The sequence below is a fragment of the Idiotropiscis lumnitzeri genome, chromosome 16 (genome assembly GCF_059441095.1).
Source record: "Idiotropiscis lumnitzeri isolate Australia: NSW breed Sydney's pygmy pipehorse chromosome 16, RoL_Ilum_1.0, whole genome shotgun sequence".
NCBI lineage: Eukaryota > Metazoa > Chordata > Actinopteri > Syngnathiformes > Syngnathidae > Idiotropiscis > Idiotropiscis lumnitzeri.
The window spans coordinates 17289165-17310581 of record NC_142406.1 but is presented as its reverse complement, the minus strand read 5'-3'; the positions used below and the strand labels follow the sequence as shown (position 1 = coordinate 17310581).

General features: G+C 50.2%; 1 protein-coding gene across 14 annotated transcripts in view; it reads right to left on the bottom strand.

Annotated features, from left to right (window-relative positions):
- Positions 1-21417, bottom strand: part of pleca (plectin a) — a 48602-nt gene that overhangs the window by 11302 nt on the left and 15883 nt on the right. For 4 of the 14 annotated variants that reach the window (XM_088278691.1, XM_088278693.1, XM_088278694.1 and 1 more), the window contains 32 exons: positions 11907-11968; positions 11134-11148; positions 10770-10859; positions 10511-10546; positions 9479-9556; positions 9307-9399; positions 8158-8324; positions 6954-7069; positions 6770-6876; positions 6578-6697; positions 6404-6499; positions 5638-5765; positions 5168-5261; positions 4919-5073; positions 4480-4810; positions 4328-4405; positions 4084-4245; positions 3849-3953; positions 3678-3773; positions 3359-3484; positions 3128-3280; positions 2885-3039; positions 2686-2812; positions 2335-2518; positions 2215-2235; positions 1723-1880; positions 1480-1658; positions 1279-1417; positions 842-1198; positions 699-782; positions 520-624; positions 356-454 (listed from right to left, as the gene is read on the bottom strand). In XM_088278691.1, the coding sequence (XP_088134817.1) occupies positions 356-454; positions 520-624; positions 699-782; positions 842-1198; positions 1279-1417; positions 1480-1658; positions 1723-1880; positions 2215-2235; positions 2335-2518; positions 2686-2812; positions 2885-3039; positions 3128-3280; positions 3359-3484; positions 3678-3773; positions 3849-3953; positions 4084-4245; positions 4328-4405; positions 4480-4810; positions 4919-5073; positions 5168-5261; positions 5638-5765; positions 6404-6499; positions 6578-6697; positions 6770-6876; positions 6954-7069; positions 8158-8324; positions 9307-9399; positions 9479-9556; positions 10511-10546; positions 10770-10859; positions 11134-11148; positions 11907-11968 (4016 nt within the window). Of the gene's footprint in view, positions 1-355; positions 455-519; positions 625-698; positions 783-841; positions 1199-1278; positions 1418-1479; positions 1659-1722; positions 1881-2214; positions 2236-2334; positions 2519-2685; positions 2813-2884; positions 3040-3127; positions 3281-3358; positions 3485-3677; positions 3774-3848; positions 3954-4083; positions 4246-4327; positions 4406-4479; positions 4811-4918; positions 5074-5167; positions 5262-5637; positions 5766-6403; positions 6500-6577; positions 6698-6769; positions 6877-6953; positions 7070-8157; positions 8325-9306; positions 9400-9478; positions 9557-10510; positions 10547-10769; positions 10860-11133; positions 11149-11906; positions 11969-12824; positions 13158-15336; positions 15566-20972; positions 21112-21417 lie in introns of those variants that run through there. The other 10 variants (XM_088278695.1, XM_088278703.1, XM_088278701.1 and 7 more) reach the window with 8 other exon arrangements.

Genomic DNA, 21417 nt, shown 5'->3' with positions numbered 1-21417 from the left:
TTGGCACAATTTGCTGAGCGGCCAATAACCGCTCAGAGGTGAAAGAAGGCGTCAGCTCAGTTGAGCGTTTAAATTCTCAACCGTCCCTTTAGGCAATGGAAAGATGTTTGGAGAAAAGTACCTGCTTCGTGTTTGTGGTTAAGATTAGTATTCAACTTGACAAAGCTCTGACAAGCACTCCAAAAAGGAAATGAGGATTTAAAGAAAATATGAGGAGAAGGTGAATGTGGTCTTGGAAACAAAAGCAAGTGAGCAAACTGGTGAGCGACAAAAGTTGGCCCATTTCAAGCAGAAAAGTCCAAAGCTTAAAAGAGGTGAAACGAGAACGTCGTGAAACAAAAAAGCATGGAGTTACCTCATCGTCCTCCAGGCGGCGCCGTGCGTCGGTGATGAACTTGATGTACTGGCTGACAAGCGTCAAGAGCTCGCTGTAGCGCGTTCTCAGCGCCACGTACTGCAAGAGACGCAACGCGTTCAATGACACGAAATGTTGATTTCAGCGTGTCGGCCAAAACCTGCCTCTTGGATGATGTCGTCGGAGGCGCACTCCATTTTGGGCTTCTTCAGAGGCGAGGCAGCGGGCTCCTGCAGGGCTTTGTAGGTCAGAAGCTGAAGCTCGTAATCCTGAAAGGGCCATCGCAAGTCTTCTCACTGGAATGTCACACAACAACGACGTCCGTTCACACGCACACACGCACCTTGACGGAGTCGATGTAGTCTTTGGCATTTTCCTGGCACTCGTCCACCTTGTCCTTGTTCTTCTCTATGTCGTCCAGAAGTTTCTGCGCGAATGGAGACCGTTGAGCAACGTTGACGTCAACCAGCGGCGTTTGCGAAATACCTTCTCCTCGGCCAGTTGCTCCTTCAGCGCCGCGCCGTCCCCAACCGGCAGCGCCTGGACTTCCTCCTGGCGCCGCCTGGCGTCGGCCAGCCAGCGCATGAGCCGCTCGTAGCCGTCACGGTACGCGCTCATACGGCGTCGGAGCAGCTCCAGCTCCTGCTTTCGGATGTGGAGCTGCGCCAGCACAACCTGCCAGCGCTCCTGCAGGCCGGCCACCAAGTGGCGGTAGCGCTCCAGCTCGGCGTCGCGCTCGCTGTGGATGCGCGTCATCTTGTCGTGGACCGCCGACGCTCGCCTGAACTCGTCCTGCATGCGGTCGAACGCGGCCTGGTCCGCTTCCGATTCGGTTTGCATTTTCTGTCGGACGACGAGCATCCGAATTCAGGCGAGAAGATCGAACCTCTTCCTTTGCGAGTTCGCAAAGGTCCAGTCGCTACCTTAATCTGGCTCTGCTGCTTCTCCGCCACTTTCTCCTCGGTGGGGACTTTGCGGACGTCCAGCAGACGCGTCTCGTAGCTCTTCAGCGTCTCCTCGGCGGCGTCGGTGTTCCTGATCACCACGTCGATCGCCTTCAGCCTGACAAAAGCAACGTTAGCACCAGGATGGCGAGTCCAAAACGGAACGTGAGGGAGGCTTACTTGTCCAAATAGATGGACGAGAGGCCGTAGACGCGCTCCAACTTTTTCCGCGTGCCGTCCAGTTCGGAGCGCATCGAGGGGGCGGAGCTGGACGGTTGAGGCGAGGCGAGAACCTCCTCGGCTTTTTCCGTGATTGTGTGCAGTTCTTCCTTCAGGCCTTCCAGCTCCGTTTGGACTTTCTGTCAGCGGGAACGAAAACTGTTGAAGCGGCCGTGACATGAACGTGACATTTGGGCTTTTCACCATCTGCTCGGTGGTCTTGAGGGCGCAGGCTTTGAGCGGTTCTTTGTCGGCCGGTTGGCGAAGTCGCGTCACCGTTCGGTTCTCGCAGCCCTCCAGCCGCAGACGAAGCTCCTTGAGCTCGCTCAGGTGAATCCTGCACACGGACTCGTCCTGCTCTCCTGGCGGGAGGAGAAAAGCGGGCATTTGAAATTTGGATTGAAGAGAAATGGTCGGAACACGATCAAACGTGCCGTGCCCTTCGTTCGCGTTCATCGGTCCAATGACCATGCGTGATTAGACGGACCTCGGTTGACATTCAAAGCCATGACGAGTGCGGTTAGGAGACAAATCGGCAAAGGCGATGACGACCGGTGAGGTGAATCGATCAAAGCGTGAATGGAAATTGGAAGCGCAACCTGACAAATTCCGGCCGTGACGACAACACACTCGGCCTCAACGACGCACACGGAAACGCACGACACAAACTGGGTGACATGTGGCGAGGCACCTTACCCGTCTTGGGTGGTATGTCGCCTGAAATTTCAAGCCGACAGTCAGCTTATTCAATGTGATTGAAACGTCTTAAAATGATGATCAACAAAAAAAGGTGAGGAACTACGAAGACGCGCTGACCTCGTTCTGCGGTGCTGACCAGCGCGTTGTAGTGCCGGTTGGCTTGATTGTAACCGGACTCCACTTGCATGCGGTCCTCGGCCCCGAAGGCCTGCGAGTCCTGACTGTCCCGAAGGAAGTCCTGGTAGTGCTGCTCCAGGTTGCGAAGGGCCAGCCGGTACTCCTCCACCGTGAGCGTCTTGAACTGACAAACACAAGCGTCATCGTCCGGGACGCCAGACGGCTCTCACTGTCCTGACCCGTTTACAGACTCCTGCAAGCATTCTGATCTGTGTTGCGCTTTATCACGTGGCAGAAATAAAAGGACACAAATTCAAATTCGCTGAGCGACGCGAGGAATGTCGCCGTTACCATGGAGATGTTCCACGTCTTGATGATGTCAATGTCTCGCATGAGGTACTGCCAAGACAGGAGGCTCCTCAGGTCCACAAACAAGCTCTGCCACATGGTCCGCAGCTTCCGCAGGTTCCCGTCCAGCCTGCGAACCAACAAGAGACGGCACGGGTCAGCGCTCATCGCGGTTGAAAGGTCGCCCTGACCACGGCCTCACCCGGCGACGCCGTTGACGGCGTCCTTGTTGGCGGGCGGCACCAAGAAGCAGATGGACGGCACGGTGGCCTCGCTGCCCTGGCCGTTGAGCACTCGCCACTTGGACGGTTGCGAGTTGTTGAGCAGGGCGCACTCGTCTCCGCGGTGGACCGTGATCTGGGAGGAGACAGCGTGAGACATCGGCGCCCTCTGCTGCTTCAGAGGAGGCAAAACATTTCCACGCAACGTTCAAGACTCGGATGACCTCCGTCTGCTTGAAGTCGCAAACGGCCTGGATGGGCAGCTTGCTCTTGATGGCGGTGGCCGGGTTGCGCGGCTTCAGCTGCACCACGTTCTTGGATCGCCTCTTCAGACCTTCCAGGTGAGTTTGGAACTCGGCCAGCTGCTCTTTCTCATCCTGGAGCGCAATGTAAAAAAAAAAAACACTTGAAGGTCGAGACAGAGCAAGTCGAGGGTCTTAAAAATAGGAACGCACGGCGGCATCCTGCAGGAGGTCCTCGAGTCTGGTGACGGTGACGGAGCGGTCGCACGTGTACTTCCTCTTCATGGTGTCCTGCATCTTCTTCAGCTTGTCCTCCGCCTCTTTCACATCGGCGAAGAACTGCAAAGATAGAAAGTCTGTTCAGGGAACGCGTCCTGAGACCACAAACGGAGACGATCACAAAATGAATCATGAATTCGGACGTTCACTTCATCAATTGTATTAGTCAGTCGCAGATTTTTTTTTTTTAATGCATACATTTCATACTAAATACAATTGAACGTCTTATTTTGTAATAAAAGCGGACGGGCACCTGGAAGTAGGCGGTGTTTTCCTTCAGGTGGCTTTCGATGCAGCAGCACAGTTGAAGGATCCAGCTCCACTGAGTCTGCAGAGCGGCGGTGAAGGCCTGCGCAGGGACGAGCGCGCCGGCGTCAAAATCACCGTGGTGGTGGCGTGGCGTGGCGTGGCGGGCGGCGCGTACCTCGATGGTCTTCCTGCCGGGGTGTCCGTCTCTCAGCAGCTTGTCTCCCGTCACCTGCACGCTGCCCATCTTCTTCTCGCGCAGCTCCAGCTCCCGCATCAGACCCTGCAAACGCAGCAAGAACTCTTTTAGACGCGTGCTTGGACACAAAAAGAGAACTCGGTAAATCAGTTGAAAAGCGTCTCCAAAATGGATGTGAGCAATTTTTTTTTGTGATGATGTCACCACTACCGACCGAGTAGTTTTCCTTCTTGGCCGCCATGTTGGTGTTGCGCTCGCTCCAGTCGTAGTTGACCTCCTCCTCCTCCTTCTCGTTGAGCCACATCAGCTCCTTGGTGGCGGCCGTCACAAAGGCGTGCAGCTGCTCCAGGTGGCGCAGGCGAGACTTGGACGAGTTCTGAGTGCAAAAAGGGCTCCGTTCACATGTGGGGGTTTTTTTTCTACCGAGTGAGTGAGTGGAATGTCCCGGGCGGACTCACCAACAGCTTCCCGTACTGCCGGTCCAGTCGGCTCAGGTAGTCTCCGTAGGCCGCCTTACTCACAGGCGAGATCTGACTCTGCGACCGAGAGCGCAACGTTCAACGGCACGCACATGCGAGCGCAAAGGACGCAAGGAGACGAAGGCACGAACCTCATCGGCCTTGGCCCGCTCCACCTTGGAGCGGAACTCCTCCACGGAGAGGTGCAGGCCTCGGTGGCTGCCCAGGTGCGACTCGACGGCGGGCAGGTCGGCGCCCCACTCGCCCTGGTCCACACGCCGCTGGTTGTCGTCCACCCAGCCCAGCAGGTCCCGGACGTAGCGCAGCGTCACCTCGTCCAGCTCGGGACGCGGCCTGACGGGGGCCTGCTGGAGGACCTGCGACGTGTGCACCGCAGGCACCTGCGTCACGCTCACGCCCGACTTGAGGCGCAGGTTGTACTCGCTGCGCAGGTTCACCAGACGCTCGTGCAGGCGGTACACCCTGGAAGGAAGTCAGAATTGGATTCTTGAGTTAATTCAAATTTTTATTGATATTGGAAATTTAAAATGGCTCCCGCAATGATGCAAATTTTTTTTTTTTTTTAAATACCTGCGGTACATTTGTTCGGCCTGAAGGTGGCGCCCGTCTTTAAGAGTCTGCACGTCGTTGAAGAGGAAGCGAATCATGCCCTCGGCTTTTCCCAGGTCGGCCTCCACGTCGGCGGCGTGCTGGGCGGGTTTTCCCGAGCTCAACAGCCTCACGTCCTGCAACGTAGCGACGCAAAGACGTCACAGACACTTTTCAAACCCGACCCGTTTTCCTGTTCTTTTATTTGACGGCAGCGATTTTTTTTCTCACCGTTTGCAGCATGGCCTCCACCTGGTTGAGCTGCTCCTCGCACACGCCCGACTCCATCTGCACCTTGCTGACGATCCTCTGAAGACGCTCCAGCCTGCCGCGCAAGAAAGGTCAAAGTTCAAAGGTCACACCAACACAAGACGTACGAGACGAGCGCTCACTCCGTCCTGCGCCGGACGACAAACTGGAAATCGTAACCCTGATGCAGAAAGGCCATGATGGACCGCCGAGTTAAAAGCGAGCGAGATGCTTGAAGAAGTAAAACGAGTGAGCCGAGTGTCTGCTCAACTTGTGATTCTTTGTCAAAGTGTCATTATCATCGCATTTCAGTTGGATTATTGCCATGCCTGCAGCCATCATGTGGTTCCTCTTCATTTTATTGCAAAAGTGGAAATGAGTCAGCCCGGTGGTCACACTGTGCCACGCGTCTCGTGACTTTTTTTTTGCTTCGGATGAGGTCGGCGACTCGCCTCTCGAACTCGGTCCTCAGCAGGCGCTCCCGCTCCAGGATGGCCACGTGCAGGCGACCCCATTCCTTCTCCACATCCAGCGGGTGGTAGCCCGGCGGCACCTTGACGTGGCCTGCCTGCACGGCGCCCTGAAACACAAACGGAGGCAATGGGATCAAAAATGACTAGGATAATTTAAAAAAAAAACAAGGGGGATATTGGGCCGAATCTGTTCCAACAAGAAAAATAGTATCGACAGTTATTTCAAGAGGATGTAAAGAATGAAAGAGTTTGTGCATCCTTTTTTCCTGCTTTCATCCAACGGAGGTGGTCCAGCAAGGGACAGCGTAGCAGGGAAATAAAAACGGTGACAACTAAACGGTTGGAGTCGTCGTTTTGTGCAGAGGATAAAGAATATCTGCCCGTGGGTTGAAAGGCTTGAATCGCCTGCAACATCAACGCCAGTTCCGTGAGCCTTTTGCACTTTGTGTTAGCATTAGGCTAGCTGACGTTTAGAAGATGAAGGAATGTGCTTTCATTCAATAGGAAATAGGAGTCAAAATGTCTTTTTCTACTTCATCCGCAAGAAATGATTTCATATGACGTAAGCTAAAATGCGCACGAGGCGTTCAAGTACCATTGTTGTCCACTTGGGGTCGCCATCCATCACGAGGTGACTCAAACGAAAGTGTCCATTTGCTCCCATTTTCCGCATTTGACAAAGTGAAAGCGAGCAATCGCTACTTGCCGGTGCTCCGTGAAGTCCAACGCTTGTGAAAAGACTCACCTCAAAGGACTTGAAGATGTGTTTGGAGCGGTTCTTGTCAGCCTCCTTGGCGGGGAGCTCCGTCTCCTTGAACTTGAGGAACTGACGCCAGAGAACCTGCGGCACACCAAAGTCCTCCGTCGCGCATGTTTTTTTTTTTTTAAAAGAGCTTCGAGGCCAACGGGGCGTGGCTACCTCGATCTCCTCGTAGCTGGTGGGGAACTTGCGCTCCTCAAAGACCAGGATGTGGTGCCTGATCCACTGCAGCAGCATGGCGATCATCTCGTAGTACTCCTGCCAGCGCAGCTCCAGCTCCTACGAGCAAAGAACTTTCAAAGTCACAAGATCTCGGACCGCAGTGGTCACGTGACAACATTCCGCACTCACGTTCGCCTTGACGCCATCCTGAGCGTCGGGCACCCTGGGCATGGCGTCGTAGAGCGACGACACGTACGTGATGATGGATTTCTCGTCGGGATGCGGCACGTCCACATCTGCGAGCACGCGCGACATGAGCATTTTGTTCGAGGCTCGACGTCCGATCGGCCGACGATGACGCGGCGCTTCTCACCCTCGGGGTCCAGCAGTCTGGTGACGCCCAGCTCGCGCTCGGCCACGCTGAAGGCCTGCTCCAGGTTTTGCTGGTTGCTCTGGCGGCCCACTTTGCCCATGTCGATCAGGTTGGGCCTGCGGAGACAGTGAGTGGCCTTCGTCAACTTTGTTTGCTTTTTTATGGGGGGGGGGGGGGGGGGTGATGTCACGTGACGTACTTGGGCTCCCTCTAGTGACACACAAAAGAATCACTGAATTAAAGTTTTCCCATTTATTGACTTTCAGACACATTTACCTTTGAAGAATTTCAAGTGATTCTTTTGTACAGTGCAATTATAGATTTTCAAGGATTCCGGTACAAATTTTAAAGGAATCAATTAACTATAGTTTTTTTATGACCAAATATTTAATCAAAGCATGAATGATAAATATTTGCATCATTTAACTGTGGCTTTGAATAATATTGCTGATTTTTCATTTTTTTTCGAGGAGATAATTGCTGCAAAAAGTTCCAGAAGCACGTCGTCGATCGCACTCAGTCGTGCTGTAGCCGCAGGCCGGCGAGATGCGAGCCGAGACACGAGCGCCAATAGCGGAGAAGCTTGGCATTCCCCAAAATCGGAGCGATAAGCGACGACGTCAACGAGCGTGCAGCCACAAGCGCGGCTTAGAAAAATATGCTCCGAGCACGCGCGTGGCGTCCAGTCTTGCGTCTGTAGGACGACCTGTCCCTGCTCACGAGAAGGACGTCCGAGTCGGGACGCGTTGCAAGGTCCCGGCACTGCGGGGCGGCGCCCTCTTGTGGCGCCTTCTGGAGCGGAACCTCCCGTTCGGGTTCAACGTGACGGCAGGGCGACGTGACAGATCCTCGTCGTGAGAGGAATCTTGATCGTCAGGCGGCCGGATGGGCTTTCTCCAACTCGGATGCAACACCGACCAGAACCAGGCCAAGTCCAGACCGGACTCCACCCGGATGAGCTCAGTCGGCGGATGTTCCATAAGATTGTATGCATTCATTTTTGGTTTTTTATTTGGCCACCTCCAAGTGTCTTTGTTGAACTAACTGCCACCGACTTTATTGATCACTGCGAAATTTGGTGCGATTGACAGGACGCACAAAAAAAGCAAAGAGGCTGGAAAATGTACCCGAAGTGGGCTGAGAGGCAGAGGTCGCCGGCCAATTCCATCAAATTTCAACCCGCATCCCCCGGCACGGCGCTCACCTGTGTTTGTGTATGATGGCGTTGAAGAGCTTGCCGTCCCGCCAGTTGCTGGTGAAGTTGTCGCAGCGAAGACCCGGGTAGCCCTCCGCCATCCGCTGGGACCACAGCAGCAGACGCTCCTTGGCCGTCATGTCGTCCGATTGGCCGTTCACCTGGATGTCCGAGATCTGCGCGCCGCCAAAAAAAAAAAAGCAAGTTGGTGTACCTAATAAAGTGACTTGCAGTCAGTCGGAGCGCGGCCAAAGTCACCGTTTCCCGTGCCGTTGACAAAATTGGCAACAAATGCATTTTAAACCAGAGCAGCTGCAAATGGAATGTTGAGACGCGCTTTTGCCTCCCAGGGCATTTTTTATTTCTTTTTTTTTTGGGGAATGAATCACACCAACAGAAAAATGTCAATGAAGCAGTGAAAGCCCGCGAGGTGTTTTGAGCGTTTGTTTTTGCTCGACTTTCTGCCGCACACGTCGTGGAGTTTATTACAACAGAAGCAGCGAGCACAATCACAGGAAATCAACTTTGGATTTGCGCTTTTCCAACTTTCTTGAACTCTAAATCAGATTTGCAACACGACTGGCCGACCGGTGCTTCAATGACTCACAAACTGGCGCTTTTTGTCGGGAAGGGGAAACCGGACAATCATGATTCAGACCCTGAATGGAAAAAGGATCTCCACCCAGTTCCGTCAATAAAAAAAAAAAAAAAAAACTGAACATGAGGATTTTTTTTTATTTGTGCTTTTTGGCCTTGAAAACATGGAAGCTGAGAAAGAAATGCCAGCCGGGCTATTGGTTGTGTTTGTTCCCACCGCAGTTGGAAGCAATCGAGGCCACGTTTTTGCCCCTTCGGCTTCCCCTGGGGAAGCACTGAGTCACGCAGGAAAATGAAATCCGCATCCCAACGTGACCACGACGCTCATTATAGTTTCCCCCAAAAAAACAAACAAAAAAAATGGACTCCCACTGCTGAGGACTCAAACTTTCCAAACGCTGCCGCCGCATGAAGCCGCTCATTCAACCATCCCGTTAGAATTTCAACCAAACTCCCCGCCCTCGTTTTAATTTTTTGGTGTCATGCAAAACCTTTCTGCGCTATTACAGTGTTATAGCCACGCTCGATTTTTTTTTTTGTCGCCGATTTCTCAACGAGTACCTGGAAGTGCAGGATGATGGTCCATATGAGCCCCAAGGTCAGCTTGGGGTTTCCGTCGGCGATGTCGTCATTCCGGATGTTGACCAACTTGACCTGCCACCGTTGGAAAACGTTCCCGTTGTCAACCCGTTCCCAAGACAAACAAAAGCATGTTCGCCACTTCTTGGCCAACCTGTCTGCGCTTGAGGAAGTCCAACGCGATCTGAACATTCTGCAGCTTGTGGAAGCGCATGCGGCCCTTCTCGCGAGGCTGAAAGAAACCAAAGCGCACAAATATTTGGACAAAAGAAAGCATCTGCATGAATTGGAGGAGCGAGCGTCGGATGCGGACGGACGACAGCGAGCATCACCGTCAGGTTATCGTCATGCGTCGGTCCAATCGGCTGGCGGCGATTGGGCGGACTCAAGACTCACAAGCGCGGATGTGAAGACGCGCTTGTGAGTGTGAGTCACGTCTGTCAATCAAAAGAACTCTCATGCAACATTTAGCAAGGACGAGATGTGCAAGCCAGGAATCAAAATTTGGTGCTTTCATTCTCGAATGAAATTAAATGACTACTTTCCTAAAACAAACTTATTGGTGTCTTTTTTAATGGCATGTTTGTTTCTTTTTATCATTTGTCTTTTTTTATCATCATTGAAAAAAGTGAATGGAAGCTATTTTTACATAAAACACAAAACAAATTATTTTTATTTATTAAGAATTTTCTTTCTATAGATTTCAATGGACAGCGATAACATTTAAAATGTCTCGTTTTCAAAGCTCAATACATTCAATATTGAAATATATAGAGAATACATATTTAATCACTTTTTACTTTTATCAGCCAAGAGGATGCATTTTATAATAAATTTACATTTTTTAATCATGACATTTTCTTCCAATTTTTGTGAATTAATCACAAAATTTTTTATGTAATTGGAAATTCTTAATGTATTCTTTTATCTCAAAATGAACCAAATGGTTTTTTTTTTTAACTATGTAAGAAGAGAATTTTTAAGATAATAAAATGAAACAAATCAAGAAGTAAAGCGCGCCACAGAAAGCGTGACTTAAAGTCGCTGACGTGACACTTTTCACCACTGATAGGGGATTTATTTTATTTAATGTATTTATTGATTTATTTTTGGGAGTGGGGAGGGGCTTCGGAGGTGGTGGAGCATCGACATGCCACGCCAGAGCCAACGTGCAGGCAGCACTCACCAAGCGCACGTTCCTCACTAGGTCACGTTCCCTCGGCTAGCGCGGCAAGAGCATCACAAGGAGGGGGGACGTAAGGTCGTTAGAGCCCCCCCCAAAAAAATGCGTCAACAAGATGGCGGCCAAGAATGAAAATTAGTGTAACAGGAGAATCAACACATGCCACAAAAGTACAAGAACAACCACAACCACAGGAGAAGACAGCGCAAGAAGCGAGGGAAGAGGACGGGAAGGAGGGTTGAAAAGGTCAAAGGTCACTCACCAGGGTCTCTCCGGAGAGGACCTCCAGCAGGGAGATGAGGTTGTGGCCATCGCGCAAATCCTCGTACAGGTCGCTGACGTGCCGCTGGGCCTAAAGAACACACAAAATTCGTCATGCAAGATTTGAAGGACGGCGCCGTGTCATAGTGGTTCGCAGTTACGGGGTTCTCGGTTGGCATGCGTGTTAGGTTTGTTGGAGACTCGAAAATTGTCCTGAAATGAACATCAAGAGCAACACGGGCCACAATATTAGGGAGAGCCGGGAGGAAGGTTTTGCTTTTTTTCCCGGAAGACACACTGACGGACTGTTTTAGCGCAACGAGGCACTCCGTGCGTTATTTCGGGGCCAAACAAGAAGAACCTACCTCGGCCTTCCAGTGCTGACATGTGAGACACGTGAGGAGAAAAGAAAGAAATCACCATTAAAGATTAGGACTACCAATGCAGATGTTGAATGCTCAGATTTTTTTTTGGGCTGGAAGTTGAATGAGCAAGCGAGAATTTGGACTGCATTACTTTTGGAAGATGCGGGAGCACGTCTTTGTGGACAAGCGAACTCTCACGGAAGGTTCAAAGCCGCGTTGTCATAATCTTGACGTTATTATGAATTTAGCCCGAAGAATCGGATGCAAAGTTGACCCCTCAATGGAAGAAAAAAAAAAAAAAAGGGCCTGAGGACGAGACGCCCTCGATTCCGTTGACGCCACGTCCCGATCGAAACGCATCCCGGCCACGCCCGCAGGCTTCGTTTGGATGTTTGTTCGCCCGAGACGCCGTCGCACGACGCTCGTGACGATCCGTAACGACCTCACTTGAGCTTCCGGAGCGTCACAACAGACCTCTCCGTAACCATGACAACGCAGAGTGGAAAAAGATGGTCTTCATGTGCCGCTGTCGCTGCGGCCGGCGTTGTTGCTCCCGTGACTTGCAATGTCACAAGACTTTTATACTTACAGTCAAATCATTGATATTGACTCAGAATGGCCTCTAAAGTGGGAAAAAAAGAAAAGAAAAAAAAAAAAAAAACCCCACTTGGGTGCGACGCAGCCATGAGACAACAAAGCCGCGTTGTTTCCAAATGTCCTCCGGTCACACATTTGCAATCGGTGTAAAATGAGCACACGTGAGAGTCTCGTACCTTCGCCAGATGCTTGTTGACCCATTTGGTGAAGGTCTTCTTCTGAACTCGGTCGCGCTCGTCTTGAGGAGGGGAAAAAAAAAAAAAGGTGAATGGATTAATTCATCTATTTTAGGAAAATGTGTGTGAGCAAGTCGGTCTCTTATTGCGCAAATGATGACGTCACTGGTCACCTCATTTACATAATACCCGCCCCCACCGCAAGTTTCTCCACCCATGAAATGGCCGATCGGGTGGGCCACTTTCAAGCCTGACGACATCATTTCAAACACGGTCACGTCGAAACACGCGCGGTGTAATATCGACGCTATCGTGTCAAAAGGTAAGCAGAGCCGCATTGAAAGTGTCCTGAAAAAAAAATCTCCAGTCTCGAGGTATTCTTCTGAAGAAGCGAATAAGAATAAACCCAAAGTGGTTTTGTGAACGCCAACGCACGATTGTTCCTGCGCACATTCCTCAGCATCAGGCAGAGTTCGACGGCAGATCCAAAAAGTGTTTTTTTTTTTTTTTTTTGTGGCCGAGGCGCGTGACGGCAAAATGTTTTAAAGCGGAGAGCGACACCCAACAAAAGCAAAAAGTGCACGAGGACGACTTGAAGGTGACGCGCCGCCAAATGAGGAACGAGCTTCATCCCTCGCAAAGAGAACAAACGCTTCCGATTCTGCCAGGATGACGGATGGCCGAGACATTTCATTTCAAACGCAATATCATATCAGAGAAGATTGAAAAAGAAATGGGAATATTCACGTACATTCAAATTCTTTTCTATTGACTGGAATGTCAAACTCAAAAAAAAAAATCTAATGAAATATTCATTTAAAAAAAAAGACATGGGCTGTTAGACCCCCCCCATGAAGGGGCGTGGCCTGTTTAAAGCCCACCACCACGGTTGCGTCCCAAACATGCAACTTGGTCTACCTTTCCTGGCGTCGGTGGGCTTGAGCAGGCCCTGGTACGGCGAGTCCTCGATGAACACGCCGTCGCTGCTCAAACTGTCCGACGAGGACCGGCGCAAGCCGCCCTCCATCGTCAAGACGAGTCCGCGTCCGGAGAACGGCAAGCAAACGACGACGACCTTTGACGACTTCAAAAGTGACTGCCTGCTGCGTCAGGCTCCGTCCCTCGGCGACTTCCTCCCCCGCTGCGCCGCCACACTTTTTTTTTTTTTTTTTTGTTCACCACGCGCGCAGCAAAGTGTGCCTGCCGGCGACTGCGGCGCTCAGGAGGCAACACGAGATGGAAAATGGAAAACGAGAGCGACTCCTTCCTGGACCGGCACGGCAAAGGTGCAACCACACCCTGATGCAACAACAAAACCCCTCCCTCCGCCCCCCCCCCCCTCCTCCTCGAATCCTCACAGACCACCCGAGACACGATGAGTGCGTCTCGCACGATGACTTGGAGGCCACAGTTGCACACTTTCACCGGCTTTGAAAAATAAATCAATCAATAAAACGACAAGTTCAACAATAGTTTAGGCCAACAATGACAATGACAACTTTTTTTGTCTTCCGTTGTGTCCACTAAGTGTGCTCAAGAAATTTCATCTTGAAATTTTCGGGTTTATCTCATGACACCAAATCACAAAGTGAAGGAACGCGTCACATGGAGAAATCATTGAAGATAAGCGGCTCTTTGTCCGCGGTGGAAACGGTGAACAGACGCACATAAAAAAACAAAAAACTGAGAGTGCAGGACAAAGAGCACATGATGGCCATGAATCACCCAAAAAAAAAAAAAAAACCTTCAGAAAGGCCTCTGCACTTGGGAAAATGTGAACGTTTTTCCGTGTTCCTCTTGGATCATTGACAGTCTTTTCTGAAAACAAATCAAACAAGGCAGCCATTGAGATTCATCTGCAACTGTTACCAACATGTCCGACACCGATGTCAATTGCCAAAAAAAAAAAAATCACGTCCCGTAAATTCCTGCTTTCACTGTCGGAAAGAAAGAATTCCTGGGATGCTTCCTCGGGCAGGAGACTTGTCAGGACAAGACGAGCGAGAGGGGTTGCGGTGCCTCCACCTCCTCCACTTGACCCCCGACCCACCTAAAAACGAACCCGCCCAAATGCAAGAGAAGAGACCAAATGCACGTCCAGGATCCATCTCAAAGTCCAACCTTCAAGACCCTCGAAAATGAACAACCTCAACGTCCCTCCTTTAAGACCACCTTACTTCAAGAATCCACCTTGAAAACAAACCTCAAAGACCTAAAAAACATTTTGAAGAACTTTTGTAATCTTAATGACATCTGAATGACTTCTTTGAGTAGAAATCAGAAAGACTAACCTCAAAGACACCAAACGATAGAACAGACAAAAGATGACTGAGGCCAGCAATGAGATTATTTTGACACTTTCTGCAAATTCACATGAAATTAATTGAACGACGGTCAAGGATGTTTTTGGTTTCGCAGAGCGGCGTGCCCCCCTTCTTTTCACAGATTGGGGGGGGGGCACCACTCGCCGATATCACTCCCACCACGTAAAAACAAAAACAAAAAAAAAAACAAGCGTGCAAGTGAAAGCATGCATGTCCATCACAGGAACAAGAATGTGAAGCAGCGCCAGGTCCCGTCAAGCCCTGCAGCAAGCTGACATATGACTGACACAATAATAGTAGCTCTCTTAATGTTCAACATTGTGGAATGTCGTCCCTTGTAAACATTACTCAGAAGACCAAAAAAAATTGGGGGTTGAAAATGAACTCATTCGGATAACGCGCGTTCGTTTCAGTGCTGTTTTTGTCGCCCTCTAGTGTCGAAAGGCTGCAATGACACTGGAGGTTGGTGGAGGAAAAAGGGGATGGGCGGGGGCATTGAAGTTTGAGCGGTCGTCATGGCAACGCAGTGAAAACACACGCTTCGGTTTATGCGGAAGTACGCCACTTTGATGCTACAAATAATTACTGGCAAAAAAAAATTAATGATCTCCTGTTTCAAATGCGACCCTGATCAACATTTTTTCCCCACAAGAACGCAAGTGATCGTTTTAGATTCATCTTTTTCACTGATTCCGAATCTGCCCTGGTTCTTCCTGATGTGGCATTTAATCACGGATTTAGGAACATTGATGAATTAAGGGTAAGGATGAGCAACAGGTGGCATTTCGGTCTGGAACCTCGAGGCCATAAATCAGTATTGCGCAAGCTTTTATAGGTCTGAAAATAAAAATCTGGATTAGCTCGGATAAAAGTTTTTCACTTTCTTTTTAATAACTATTGAAAGAACTTGCCGCCCAACGTTATTTGGAAGAAGATTTGAACGATTTGCCGCCGAGATGCCCACTTTCACAACACATGCTGTGTGTGAGAGCGAAAGAGCCAAAGCAAAACAAGGCACAGAGCGCATGCGCGCGCTCCTCCTCCTCCTCCCAGATCAAATCCGCCTGCGGGGAAGTCAGCGAGGACGCGCGCGCGCGCAAACGTACCTGCGCAGCACATGCGGTTGTAGAGGTGCGAGCCCACGTCCTCGCACCTCATCTCGTGGAGAAAATTCATCGCGCGGTAAGCGAAGACGCGCCGCGCTGCCCCGCCATCTTCCACGCGCGCGTCCATGCTGCTGGCCTCCGCCTGGATTTCTTTTTTTTTTCCGCCGTGACCAACTTTTGTCCGTACCCGAGCTCCATGGAGGAGGAGGAGGAGGAGGAGAAGTGTCGTCTCGGATTGCACCCAAGTCCAACCCACTCGTGCTGGTGCGTTCAGTGGCCGCGCGTAAACCGCGGGTGTTTACGCACGGCCACGTGCACGCGCCCTAGACTTCTTTCCTCCACTTTTCTTTTGACATGTCACATGTGCACCGCCCACCACTTGCATAACACACCCCAGAGCTCCAATTAAACGCATGCAACCAACACGCGCACACGCACACGCACTGCAGAGCCTGGATGACTTTTCCCATAGTCTTAAATCAGTTGTGATAAAAGTCTAATTGAAATCTTTTTCCTGATAACACAAAAATATACAATTTTCAACATGTACATTTATCTTGCACTAAGTTGTGACATTTTGTTTGACTAATTTTTACATTTTTTTCCAATTTGCTTTCTTTGCATTGGTTTTGGTTGTACTATTTTTTTCCAAAAGGAAAAAAAAATGTAAGGAATTCAAACAAACCTCTAGAAATTGACCTTTGGCATTTTCCAACCAGTTTAAAAAGAAAACAAATGAGGTTGGTTGGGATTGCAAAGAGTTTGGTTGTCCAATGACATGAAATATTGAGTTCAGAAGTCTTTTTTTGGAGTTAAGCTTTTTTGCACTGAATGGGATTGCATAAAAAAAAGAAATTAAAAAACGAACTGCGAGGTATACGTTTATTAAACAAACAAAAAAGGAAAATCATTATGATTATTTTTTTAATCCTCCCAGGCCAGTTTCAGGCCACCATCCACCAGTTGAAAAACTTCCAGTCCAGAGTGCACATTTAGCCTCACCTCGGCCATGTTTGCAACAGCTGCGCGTCATAAATAACCTACACACACACACGCACACACCGAAGCTAAAGTATTGTCGTCTTGCGTGCAACAGCGCTCAACCATTCGCGTCCTTCACGAAACGCGCGGTCGTAAGATGTGGGCGGACTTCTGAAAGGAAGCGCTTGTCCCCAACAAGTCGTTCGTCCAAGTCGGCACGTCAAGAAAAATGTGCAGGAAGACCCCCCCCCCCTCCAAAGTGACACGTCGGGCATTCTTGACGCGTTTACGAGCCACAAAGTCGGATTGACCTTCGCCAAGAACCGAAAATGACAAAATGAGGCCACAAATGGCCGCGTGAACCCACCACGGCAGACTTTTCGTCTCTTCTGGGGGCTCGACATGCGTCTCAAGTTTCACGCTACCGAGTGAAACGCGCCTCGGCCGCTTCATTTTGGGAAGCGCAAAGCAACGCGAGCCATGTTGGCGTGCCGTCTTGCTGTTTGGAAAAGCACAAGCGGGCCGCTCTCCCGCCGCGAACGCTGTTATTAGTCAAAGGAGGCGGCCCGGTGAGTCATCGGCCTCGCAATCTAAAGTGCACGGCCGTTTGGGTGCGGCTCGCCGCAAAATGGAAGCGGCCTTTAACGGACCACGAGAGATGCAACGTCTCCAAATCTTTGGTGATGACTTCTTTGTCTCCGGGACACCACGCCGGCCGACCGCCGGTGTCAAGTTCGCCGGCGGGCGTGGAACTTGACGAGCTTTTTTTAAACGTCGCCGCGCACCTTCCCACTGGGTCAAAGGCACCTCGGGTGAAAACTCGAATGACAGAGATGACAAAAAGCACACGATCCGTCTTCATCATCTTTCAAGCCATCCGATTCAGACATGGCCGCCGGTGTCGTCTGTCACGTGACACCGTCTCCCGCGCAAAAGCCGAGGTTTCATATTTGCACGTCATTTCGCAGTCAAAGGCCGTCTGCGTTTGTCTTCCAGGAAGGACAAATCATGGCGATACATAAATCGTTGCGATAACGACAATCACGAGCGCCGTGCTGCTCCCACTCGAGGTCTCTCGCATTATTGTCATCGTCGTCCGCGTGTCAAAAGCGAGCATTTATCTCGCCAAAGGTGCGTCCCGTCCTCTTCCTCTCAGACACATTTTTGTGACCCCAATTGCACTGCCAAAGGAAAAAAAAAGCGCCCAGCCCGGTTCTTGAGCAAACAATGGCAACAAGATGGCCGCCGCCCACACAGCAGGTGGAGAACAACAAGAAGGGCGGTCGGTGGCGACGTTGCTTCGAGGCGGCGTTCCAACATGCAAAACAATCGGCCTCGCTTCTCGACTTGACCTCAGGCGGCGTTCGACTTCCTCGCGTTCACCCGACGTGCAATTATTAGCACTGAAAGCCAATTTCAAACGTGTTGAGCAGGTACTTGAACTCTATTTAAAGAAGATTTCCAGACAATGACTTTTGTTCTTTTCAGAATTTCTTTGCTGAAAAGGACGCAACGGCGAAAAGTAGAAAGCATAGCGTCGATATTTCATATGCCGTTAAAAGTTAAATAAAACAAATTTTGAAAAAGGCACCCGACTGGATTTTACCAAAAGATTTCAAAAGCTGTATGTTGTCGATTTTTGGAGATTTGTATTTCTGCGATTTTTTGCGTACCATTAGAGGGAGCCCTCGTACCACTCATCGGACGGCCACCGCACTTTGAGAGTTTGCGGTACACAGTATTACAAACTATTATATTTATAGAATAATAAGTCATTTTTTTGCAGCCAAGTAGATTTTTTTCATGGGAAGGGTTGTTCCTTGCAAGGAATAAAAAGAAATGCAAAACATTGCTGAATCCCCTCCCTCAATCCAAGCTAAAAATAAAAAAAGAAATGAAAAAAAAAGAAGTAGAAGCAAGAAAAACTTCAACTAGAATTGAAGACACGAGCACCCTTCCGGAACGTCACTTGTTCCTCATCGGCGCTTGTTGTCATGGCAACGCACCCAACCACACACAACAGTCTGAGGAAGGAAAAGTCCAAAACCAAAACCAAAACCAGATGCCGCCTTTGCGTTGGCATTCACGGGGTTAATCATTCCACAGGAAACTGAGCCGAGGGAGGAGCGGAGGGGGGGGCAAGGGGGGGGGGGTGACAGCAGACGGGATAAGAGAGCAGCGAGGACAGCGGCGAAGACCAAGACGAGCGAGTGTGGGAGCATTCAGGAAAAAAAAAAAAAAAAGTTTCCGTCCTTGGACTTTAAAGCGGCAAGGTTAACCGCCCCCCCCCCCCCCCCAACGCCCCCCTTGAAAGCGGCACGGCGCTTACCTCCCTTCCTGCGCAAGCGCCAGCGCCATACCAGCAGCAAGGTGACCAGGTGGCCCGCCACCACCAGCGTGGGGAACGCATTTCCTGGGGGGGTCGCCGGCATCAGGCCTGCCTTCGGAGTGCGGCGATCGCCGCGGATTTGCAGACACGTGGGCGGGAGCGCGCGGGTTGGGGGAGAGGAGGGGAGTTGACAGGTAAGGAGGGCAGGGAGGGAGTGGCGTGCAATGGGTGGGGCGGGGGGGGGGGGTGGCTTTAGGGGTGTGGTGCCATCTGGGAGGTTTGCGAGCTGCCGCCAACCTCGCCGGTAGTTTTTACAAAGAGAGAGAAGTCGCGGCAGGAGCACGCCTCCCACCCGCTCACTTACGAAGCTCCCTCCCCCCTCCCCCCTCCCTCCCTGAATGACAACGATACGAGTTTTTACAGTCGGAGCAGCAACAAACTTCAGCCACTGCGCAGCTCCTGAAAATTCACCACTAAACAAGAATCCGTCACCCGTTTTTATTTTTTTAAAGAGACGATTACCTTTCACCCCCCCCACCACTGCCACTAAGTGCTCAAAAGCAACTCGCCCTTTCCTAGCAAATTCAAGCAGCAAAGTGACTCTGAATCTTCTTCCGATTCCCTCTTGCACCCTGCACTCACTTCTCAAAAAGCACGTGAACAAGTTTTGAATTTCACACAATTCACAAGACTCCAAGTCCATGAGCGCTTCCCCCCGTCCATCACTCATCTTACGTCACTGCTGCAGCTTGACGTTGATGCCCCCACCACCCCCACGACCCCCAAGTTACCAAAACAAACAAGCCTCCTGCCGCCTGAGGGTGACTCGGCTGGCCTTGCTGGACCGATTCCCTCCCTGCAGTCTGTTAATAATACATGAACACACACACACACACACACTTATTTATAAACACACATGGACAGTTCAGGCCTGATAAGCAGGCAAGCTCAAAGTTTCCCGCACTCCCTTTTTCCCCAATGCCGGATCATCCCAAGCTGATCCCTTTTCCTCCTTTCCTTTCTTTCATGTTTACATGAGCCTGAGCCATTTTTTCCACCCCCCCCCCTTAATCCCGCTCTCAGAGACGAAATTATGCAACCAAATTCTCCCGAAATTCTTTGCAACTCGTAAACTGACAGAAGCCGGAATGCTTCCCTCACACTTTTTCAGCCCCTTTCACGCGGCTTGTCATGTTCGTACCCAATCGGGAATGGCGGGCCGGATTTCCCGGATTCCAGGCCAGCATCAGAAGTGACAAATTGGCAGAACGTCAGTATGAGAGAATCGTTTGGTCTGCAATGTCACGAGCTATTCACTGCAGGCACTTAAATAAAAAAAGGGCGTTGCCGCGGCTGGGATCGATCCAGGGAAGATGAAACCATGGCGGCTGGAAGAAAATGATGATGAGGCTGTTGTTTCTCAAACAGGTGTCGCTTTCATCTCTAAGAAACCCGACACCGACAAGACGGCGTCACAATGCGAGCACCCAAAAAAAGTTGGACTTGCAGTTTCGCGTTTAAGCAGAGGAGGTCGTCGTGGTCACTGTTACAGGAAATGAATACAAAGTTTGCGGATTAAAAAAAATAAATATAAATATGGTTGACGCGTGACAGCGAGCAACGGCAGCAGTTGGCAGGACTGAAATGCAAACTGTGCGAATGCTACTCATAAATATGCAAATTGATGAGGAAAAAGTTCAGATTGGTTTTAAAAAAATATTAAAAATTTTTTTTTTGGTTCTATTGGATTTTTATGAATTTCATAAATTATTTTGACTTTTTTTTGGGGGGGGGACTAAACAAAATGGCTATTTTAGTCCCCTCCAAAAAAGGAAAATACATCTTTGTACCTCTTACGAAAGTAACTTTCTATTGGGAAAAAAAAATTGCATGGATTTAAATAATTCAATCAATTAAAAATAATTCTGTCAAGGTCCACATTTGCACCGAGTCCAAATTAAGTTTGGATATTCCACATTAAGCATTTGTCAACCTCTTAGGATGAATTTCAAACATTTGACAAAGAACAACGCAAAAGTTTGGTCCAACTCTCAATGTGAGCGGAACTGATGTGCGGAATTCCATCCTCCCCCCCCCCCGTCGCTCCGAAAGGGAGGAGTCAGCGACCGCTCCCACATGTGCGACGACACGCGGACGCTCAGCATCCCGAACCGCTCGTTCGCTCAATAACACATTGGTCGCCCGATGAGCGATGAAAACATCACATCGGCAACATGACGTCACAGCAGAAGTGGCGTATTAAAAAAAAGCTTTCAAGTGGATCGTAACGGCAAAAAAACAAAAAAAAAAACAAATCAAGACGTACCACGAGGGGATCCGGGGCAAACGCAGCAGCACAAGTCCATCCTGCCTTCTTGCGTGCTCGCCACTTTTACAAAAAAATCCTCCTCCTCAAACCTGACCTCTCCACATTGTGTCTTCTAATCAGAACCCAATGGGAGGCGCAGGCGGAGGGAGGGAGCGAAGGGGGGGGGGGCGTGTTAAAGAAAATAACGGGATGAGGAAAAAAAAAAAAGAGTGGGGGCTCGTCAGCCGAGGAAGCGAAAAGCAGACGGCCCTGAGCACGCTGAGCTGAGTGGAAAGAGCATCTCATGCGTGCTGCTGCTGCTTTTCCCTGGATGACTTCCATGAGTTGCAAAGGAAAAAAAAAAATGTGGACAAAGGGCGGAAAAGTGGCCTGACAAAGAGGCCTCTGTAGAAGTCGTAAAAAAAGAAAAAAAAAATTGCTGCGCCTCGACCACATGATGCGC